The sequence below is a fragment of the Trachinotus anak genome, unplaced genomic scaffold (genome assembly GCF_046630095.1).
Source record: "Trachinotus anak isolate AG129_WGS33_773 ecotype Australia unplaced genomic scaffold, CSIRO_AGI_Tana_v1 ptg000011l, whole genome shotgun sequence".
Classification (NCBI taxonomy): Eukaryota; Metazoa; Chordata; class Actinopteri; order Carangiformes; family Carangidae; genus Trachinotus; species Trachinotus anak.
Window position 1 is genome coordinate 14,788,738 of NW_027273862.1, and position 9,340 is coordinate 14,798,077.

The following is a 9,340-nucleotide window of genomic DNA, read 5'->3' on the forward strand; positions in this document are numbered from 1 at the left end:
TTGTGTCCAATGATTTTATTTGACTGATTTTGAATGAATTCATTCTCTTGTTTTAAATGACCGTGATCCATTGTCCCTCCACTCATATTGTGCTTTCATTCACCATGGTATATATAACAGTTAGCAACATAGCAAAACTGCCAATTGTTACAATGCTTCTTCTGCACGTTTATTCACTTATTAAGGCTCCTTGTATGCACAGAGGGATCATTATCATTTATTCTTGTTATCAAAGCACATAATTGTTATTATCACACTTATTTACTCACTGACAGAATTGTAATTATCTTACTATGATATTATTTCATTTTCATCATATGTCATAAAAATGTGAGTAAAACAGTTTAAAGATAATATAACTTTATTGTTTATTTTAGTTACATTTGATCAATACTATAATACGTCAATAATACAACAAGCAAATTGTGACAGACCATCACATTTAGTGTCTTGGAGGTAACATTCAACATACAGCAACAAAATTGTTAACAATTGCATCATAGTTCCTGTCCATCTTAAGAACAAGTCATTTAGGCAACAAAAAAAATAAAAGTGGAATAATTTGTACATACAACTAACAAAGACCTATACATAATTTGAAAGAAATAACTAAAATATAGAATTCAAAAACATCTAATTTGGCCTTTTTATGCACAGCACAATATACTGTATACTAACAGACATGCATTATCAAAGACAATATTCAGCAATTAAAAGGTATTACATGAAAGAATTCAGAGCTTTGTACTGTTCTTTAAAAAGAGGAATTTACTCCAATTAATGTAGACAATAATGCATTTCCAAACTCCAATGAAAATAGCTCTTAGTTCTTCTGCTCATTATAATTATATTACACAGTATAAACAAATCGTCTTTGACATTTTCCAGTCATTAAGCATCTGCAGATAATATAAAGTTTCTTCCAACATAGTAGATGTAAATGCAGTTTATTTATACCACTTTGTATTCAGAATTATTTCTCCATTAATGAGATATTCTGTCCCCATTTTGTGCAGTGTAGAAAAAGGTGCCAGACGTTTTTGATGATGGTTCCTTCTTTGATTTTTTTGTGTGTTTCACAGCTGTATCAAGTTCAAAGTGATATGAGGGGATTGATCTCCTGTTGTGCGGCTCTAACTTTGCTCCACGGAGAAGTTTGACTCAGATCTGTTGTACAGAAAAAGGAAAATTACAGTTAATGGGAAACTAATGAAAGGGTGGAGTAATTGAAGAGTTGTGTGAGTGTAAGTGAGCTCACATGTCTTGGTGCTTGTGGATCATGTGGTTGTTGTACTCCAACACAGGAGGGATGGTCTCCTCATCCTCAGGAACCTGAAACCGACATAAGGGATCAGATCATGAGCCAGAAGCTTGCTGACTTCTGAGTGATTTCAGAGTGCAATATTTTTACATGAAACAGAAAAAATGTTTCCTTTCCAGTTAAAGGAAAAGAACACCATCTCTCTCACCTCCCAGTAAACTTCATCATCATAGCAGTTGTCATCAGCAGGGTCGCCCCAGATAGGGAACCTCAGGATGAAACCTTTGAGGAGAGAATAAACAGGCATTAAGCAATATTCATCTCAATCTCTATACCGTCTTGCCCATGATGCAATAGTGCCTTTTTTTAAAAAAAAATTTATGCCTTGGCCATTACTCATAAATTCATATGCTAATTATGACACAATTTAACACAAATGTCTAATAGGATAAAATGATGCAGTGATGACATTTTATATCCAAATGGTCACAGGTCAAATTCAGTGTGACATCTGCAAAAACACTTCTGCCCAGTATTCAATACTGTATCCAGGGAGAGGTTGTGCATATATTTCCTGCAACTTGGATACATGCAAGGCAGTAATTCTAGATTTAATTTAAAATAATAGGATGAAATAAGTCATTAGCTACATGTTTGTCAGTGTAGAAAGTCCAGGAAATGTCGATCTGACAATAACTGGGCTGCTAAACAAGCACTTTTTAAGGATTTAAGAAATATGTTTTTTGAAGAAGACTCACAAAAACACTGATACTGTCTATTTTAAGTGACATTGATTCTTATTTTATTTTTTTATTTTTTTTCTCAATATTTTGGTTGGAGAAGTTTCCTTTCAAAAGAAATTAAACTAGAAATAAAAATAATCAGGTCTCTGGAATGCTTTACAAAAATCCGTGGAACAGATCGTTTGATAGGGAAAGATTACTGTTTTGCTGATTCTGATAGTAAAACACAACCCATTTTTCAAACTCACCAACAATTGCACCTCCAACCAGTCCAAACGCAATTGCCACACATGTGCCAGCAGCCTGAAAGCCTCCCTGTGTTCCTACAGATCTGTTTGCGAATTCACCTTCAAAGTCAAACGTGTTGATCAATCTAGACAGAAAGAAATAAGACAATAAGACAAGATTTTCAAAAAAGGCCTTGCAAGGTCAGTTCATTTTCAGTTAATTAAAACTTAGGAAGAAACTGCAGAGACTGTCTTTACAAAAACTAAAAGCACATATAATGCATAACCTGAATAATTAGAAAAAGAAGTCAAGTGGGTGACTGTTTCCAGTCGCTATGTTGGAGTCAATAAACAGGCAAGGTCAGGTTTTTTGAATTTCAAGCTCTGTGTCTATTTGTGTCAGTGACTTACCCCTCTCTACTGTAGACAGATTCAGTGGCTGCTGCAGCAACAATGGCCCCTGTGAAGCCACCAAGCATCCCTGGCACAGCATGCAGGTTGTGGACACCACAGGTATCTTGGATCTTGAGATATTTCTCTAGGAAGGGCTGAGAATGAGAAAAACAGTTAATTAAGTCCATTCAGTTCAAGTGAGTCTTTAGCTCTTGTAACTCTGCTATTTTCCTGGAGTACAACCTATAGTTTGTCTCAGTTTGACTCCTTTTCATTCTGCCTCCTTCATATTGCTTCATTCATATCCGTGCCACTTTTTTCTCTCTTCTTCCTCTTTTACTTTTCACCTGTAGTGACTGCGCCACAGAGATCAGAAGTTAGAAGGTGAAATACTCACCGTGACAAACAGGTAGCCAAAAGTGGAGATGATGCCAGAGCAGAAACCCACAATGAGTGAACCATAAGGAGTGATCATGAACTCTGCTGCTGTTCCCATGGCAACACCGCCAGCCAGAGTGGCATTCTGGATATGCACCTGTCAGGTAAAACAGAAATTGAGAAATACATGAATGTTACATAACTAGTTCTTGCGTTATTGAGTAACTGCTGTGCTCTTCGTGGTCTTTTCTTTTCCTGCAACTTTTTTTTTTTTTTTTTTTTTAAGCAACATAGCATTACCATATCCAGCTTTCCTCTTTTCTGAGACATGCTGGAGATGGCCACAGTGGTGAGCACGGAAGAAGCGAGGGCGAGGTAAGTGTTAATGGCTGCTCTGTGCTGTCCATCACCGTGGTCTGTGATGGCCGAGTTGAAACTGGGCCAGAACATCCACAGGAACAGTGCACCTGTGAGGTGAGAGGAAGTCAAACCACAGTGAAACCACAGCTGGGTTTTTATGATCAAACACACAGATCTGAATCTAAAATTTTAAATATACCAGAGGAGATGTGTCCCAAAGACAGTACTGATATGTGAAATTAGAAGGTGCTGAAGTGTAAAGTATAAATCACCGCTCACTCACCAATCATGGCAAACAAATCAGAGTGGTAGACAGATCCATTGAGGCGTTTGCTTTGGTGTAGGTTTGGTCGGTAGAGGACCCAAGAGATGGCCAAACCATAATACCCTCCGAAGGCGTGAATGACCATGGAGCCACCAGCGTCTCTGCACTGTGGAAACATTGAGATTTCACTGTTGCAGACAGATACACACAGCAGCAACTGCAACATCTGAAGGAAAATTCTCACTCCTTGAAGAACTAATAATTAAGTTTCCGGTGGAATGATTATTTTTGGTGAGACTCACGTGAAGGAGGTCGAGGATGATGTATTCCTCCACAGCAAACAGCGTGACGCCAAATAAGGTGACAACCAACAGCTGGACAGGACTGACTTTTCCCAGGAGGGCACCATAGGCAATCAGGGAGCCAGCACAACAGAAGTCTGCATTGATCAGACTGTGGGGGGATGAGGACAAGAACACACAAGTCATTTTGTGTCAAGTGGTTTGAATTGCTGATTTGTTTTGTATAGTCTGTTGCGTTTACTGTACTCAAAAGACGACTCCCCTTACTTAGCACGGCATAACATTGTTAAACACACAGTAGAGACAAAAAAAGATCAAAATCAATACATTAGGATGATGTTTTATTCCTTGTCAAGACCTGGCACCTAGAATAGCCACAATACCACCAACAGATCAGTCAGAGATTCAGCTCTGTTATAGTAGTAGCAGCAATGTAACCTCAGGCCTTGAGCATATGGCAGAAATGATGAGCAGTTACAAAGAGCCGTTAAGCTCAATTCTGTCAAACTCCACACCCAGATTTGCAAAGAATGTGGTTTACTGTGGGTTACATAACACACCTGTGCTTCCCTGCCTAGACTTTTACAGTTTGCTACTTAATTTGTGATACACAAAATAAAATGATTAATTTCGCTTGCAGCGAAGAGAGTCACCTCTCAACTCCAATGGTGATTTTTCCGGTGGTGGGGTCAAGGGAGTGGAACCAGCCTTGCATGAGAAGAGCCCACTGCAGACCAAAGGAGGCGATCAGGAAGTTGAAGCCCACACCACCGAAGCTGTAGCGTTTGAGGAAGGTCATGAGGAAACCGAATCCAACAAAGATCATGACATGGACGTCCTGAAAGCCTGGAGAAAGGGCAATAAAACATCAGAATGATGAGTGTCAAGCTGTAATAGCATCCAGTGAGTTACATTTGTGGAATAATTAATGGAGCAACAGTTGAACACCACAATCTTTTTAATCTTCTACTCACATGAAGTAGCTCAGGGTAATTTAAATGATGAATTAAGGTTTCTCATTTATTATAGATTTCCCATTTATGTTTTCATTTAGGGTTGGTAAGATTGTATCAATTGGCAAATTGCAATCCAATAATAAAGTATTTACAGGCAACATACTGCTGCTGTCAGATTGTTCCATGTAAAGCCAGAAAATTGATTTTTTATGACCATTGATAGTTAAATGCAACATCATTTTGTGATGTGGCAATGTCTAGTAGAGAACAAAAACAAGGACAAACACAGGAGAGTTAAAATGGAGTAAAGCTGATACAGTATGGCACTGAACTGCTGCAGTTGTGAGAAATCAAAGCAAATTTGTACATAAATATTTTTAAAATAGCTAAAAATTCATGGGCATTAATTTGCCATGAGTGGAAAAAAAACCAAGGTCTGACTAAGGAAGAACAAAAATGAGAAAGAGGGTCCACCATCAACAACCTTGACGATTAAGCGATAATTTTTTTGAAGGACACTGGATCTTTAAAATAAGACTTGTATTTAAGATTGTCCATTTTTGTACTCACTGGGATATCTGAAGTAGAAGTCATTTTCAATGTCGCTAGTGATGTTGTTTTCCTTTCTGTACTCCACCCAGTGCGCGTCTGACTCCTCATCATACCGGATGAAAACTCCAAACAGGATGATCATAGCAATCTGCCACACGAAGCAGACAGCCGGCAGACTAACACGCACATTGGTGTTCTTTTGCCGGCCGAAAAAATTCTTCATGCATTCGCAACAGTTCCCCATGGTGATGATGCTCTGATCACTCCTCAGCTGGCCTCTTTCCCTTGGCTGTCACTGACAGCAGCATCTCAGCAGGTATTTATTGCAGCTTCAGAGAGGCGTGTGCCCCACTTCACCATTCAGACACAAGGGGTGGGAACATATCACCTGTTAGCAGGTAAAACACTCCTTACTGTAAGCCTGTACAAAAATGGCAAAATCCTCCTGCAGCAGGTAGCACAGCAGGAAATAAAGTCATCACTCCACAAATATGTGATGGAAATGGCTCAGTAAAGATAGTGCAGTGAGCTCTAACTTGATATGAAATTATTTTGTCATGTGGCAACTTCTAGCAGTTAATCACATTTGCCAGGCAGTCAACACAACCAGAAAACATAGTAGACATGAGGCCTTAGTGTAATGGTAAAGATTTGTAGCTACAGAATCCAGCACCTGTAACTGGTATTGAGATAATCACTTGCTATGACTGTTCACGAGTGTCAACTATGTAATGAGTTGGCCTTGACTGAACACACCTGTCAGTCAGGCTTGCAAGTGATCACAGGTGTTGCATAATGAATTTATGTTTGATCAACTTTGCAGTGTTTTTTTCCATACATTTGAAAATGTCCCTGTCGTTATCACTGAAACTTATATTTCATGTTGGATTATAACCTTTAACAAAGGGTTTGTTTTACATAAAAGTACACCAAACTCAGCCTTTCTATAACGTAAAATGAGCAAACAAGGAGACATGGTTGTGCACCTTGTATCACGTGCTTGCTTCTTATTTGTGTCTTCTACCCACAAATCATGTGTACTTTGTGTTCTGGTTATGTTTTCCAATTGTGATGATTATCTCACAATAGAGATTCCAGTTTAAGGATTCATCATATGTCGGGTTTGGTGCTCTCTTGTATCTCTGTGACAAAAAGAACATTCCAGATGATATCTGTTTTCCTTCTTCAACAACCTCAGTATATTATGTAACACATTATGTATCATTGAGTTTTCTCTCTGATAATATCACAGGATGTGCTCAAAAGTCAAACTATGATTTATAGCATTTATTTCAATTCAACTTTAATACAAACTTTAGTTTAATTAGTTTATATTTCCCATGTAATGTATGACCGGGCCCACAGCAATGGGTCTGCAAAGACACACGCGCACATACATACACACATACACATCCACCAATATTCACAATAAAAAACAGGAGTGTAAGCTACAAGAGAGAGACAACTTGAGTTTAGTGAGGACAGTGGATTTTCATTTATTGATTCATTTATTATCCCCGGTATGACACTGGATCTAGCAACTTTAAAAACATATATAGAAAATAATTGGCACGCATTTGTGATTTTAAGACAGCCTGAGTTATTGCCTTGCCTTGTTTTCACTGTGTTAGGGTGTACCGACCCTGCTTCAGCTGCACAGTAATGGCACTTGAATAATATGACAACCTCACCTGAATCAAATTAAACAAACCAAATCAAAGCACTGAGCCTGCAGATTCACTAAATCATCTTTGTTTTTTGTCTCATTGAGACTACAGTCTCTTTTTCAAGAGAGCCCTGTGTAAAAGGCATAAACACATACAGTTTAAATATGGGCACACACAATAAAATTCACACATAAAAGTTACATTAGTTTTACATTAAGAAAAACAATTACTAGTGGAAATGCAAATACTTGAATATACTGTAGTTTTTTAAAATCCACAAGTGAAAGGAGAGATTTTAGTTCCTGTTTTTTTTTTTTTTTTTTGCAGCACAAGGCAGGGAAAGTTTATTTCTATAGCAGTATTATGACACAAGGTGATTCCTGGTGCTTTACCCAGGCATCCAAATACATTAAAAATAAAACATTAAGAAAACAATAAAACTGCATTTAAAAGACGATATAAACAGAAACAAAGGCTAAAGCAAGCAAATAAATAGTTAAAAATTAAAAAGATGTTATGTATTTAATTTGAAAAGCAAAGAATACTGTTTTTACTGAACTGAATGAGCAGACAGTTTTAGACACCTGAGGGTCTGGATGGATCAGAGCTGTATTAAGGCCTGAGTCCATTTCGCTTTTTGCATTTCTAGGGAGCGTTGTAACTGAAACAAGTTCTCCCAAGCTCAGTTTGAACATGTGCCGACATGACATTGTGAGTATTGTATTTATATGAGACAAGAGAGCAGAAGTAGGCAGCTTTTGCAGTACAGCCCTACAGATAAATAACATACAATTCAATTGGTTAAGGAAGACTATCCCACCTTCTTATGTAAGATGCAGTGGTGAGTTAGGAATTTATCCCTTAAAACAAAGCAACACCTACTCGCAAACTCTCATCACTCGTTACAAATTGTCTTCCAACTGAATAATTTAATGCTAAAATTTCGGCTACACCAAGTTCTCAAAAAGGCTGCGGGGTGGCACAGAGAGGAGGAAGAACATCGTTTGATCACAAGGTTAGAGCACTGCCACAGGAAGTGCACCCTCCAGCAAAAACAAGTTCTGCCTTTGAGGGAACAACAGAATAAATAGACCAGCATAATTAATGCTGCAGAAGTCACTGCAGAGAATGATCACACTCTTTCTAAAAATAAATACATACAATAGAAACTATTGTTATGAAAGAAACTGCTCAATTGCTGGCACACATAGCCATCAGTGAAATGCTGATCACTCATCATAATCGATGCAGAAATTATACAATGTCACCTTAACATATTTTAGCCCTGGAGTGGTTGAACATGTGACAGGGGGACAGTATGGAGGTTTCAGATCTTATCGGTATGACGGCATTTCAACAATGTTCTCTGTCACATGGTGTGGTATGCGCCGCCTCTGAAACAATGCCACTGGAGATATTGCGATCTCCTGTCAATCTACAGGTAAGTGAGACACAGATCAGCGCATCGCAGGTATTCAAACAACAAAGCTTTTCAGTTTTCCTCCTTTTTCTTTGCTCATGTAAGAATTGTCTTGAAAAATACAGTAACCGTGGCATCCAGTCAGGCCTGCCACATGACATCACTCACAGTTGAAGTATCGAAACCACAGAAAGGATTAAAAAAGTACAAATGATACACCAACAGTGTTATACAGCATTAATTGGAACTCATTTGTACACATTGCTCACACTAAGTGTTGTGATTGTATTGACGATAACCGTGATATTTTAGAAATGAAATGTTGATATCAGGTTAATAAAACAAATATGATACAATTTTTTTTTTTTTAAATAATATTTCTAAATAATTGTCACAAACCGCTGTTCTTAAACAGCCCACAATCTGCTTGTGCTGCTGTCTCCTCAGAAACTTTTTTGTTGAGAAGATAGCGATGATTAGAGCACACATCCAACCCCCTCCCAATGAGCCATCCATTACTGTACTGTCCATGCTCAGTTTTAGCCAGTTTGAGTTTGTGTTATATTTAAATTATTGTTCATATGAAATCTTCAGCTTGTTCCAATATGGACCTGTGTTCCCTGGATGTGATTATGAACAGTGATTTTAAATTGGACAAACACACTGAATCAGTGATCAAAGGAGAAGTCCTTTTTATCATTTCATTAATTTAAAAGGGTTATACATGCTTTTATCTCATCCCGACTTGACTACTGTATTCCCATTTATGCTAGCTTCCCTTTCATGCTTGCAGCTTGTTTTTTAATGGGAACATGC

The 9,340-nt window shown here is 38.0% G+C and overlaps 1 protein-coding gene across 1 annotated transcript; it reads right to left on the bottom strand.

The window, feature by feature from the left end:
• Window positions 1–343: 343 nt before the first annotated feature.
• Window positions 344–5,740, bottom strand: rhcga (Rh family, C glycoprotein a). The gene is made up of 11 exons (XM_071489492.1): window positions 5,456–5,740; window positions 4,583–4,775; window positions 3,930–4,080; window positions 3,646–3,793; window positions 3,303–3,469; window positions 3,022–3,159; window positions 2,643–2,779; window positions 2,253–2,377; window positions 1,470–1,543; window positions 1,259–1,332; window positions 344–1,167 (listed from the first exon to the last, which is right to left on the bottom strand). The coding sequence occupies exons 1-11, from the start codon at window positions 5,679–5,681 to the stop codon at window positions 1,134–1,136; spliced, it is 1,467 nt and encodes a 488-aa protein (XP_071345593.1). The 5' UTR covers window positions 5,682–5,740; the 3' UTR covers window positions 344–1,133.
• Between the last annotated feature and the right edge of the window lie 3,600 nt (window positions 5,741–9,340).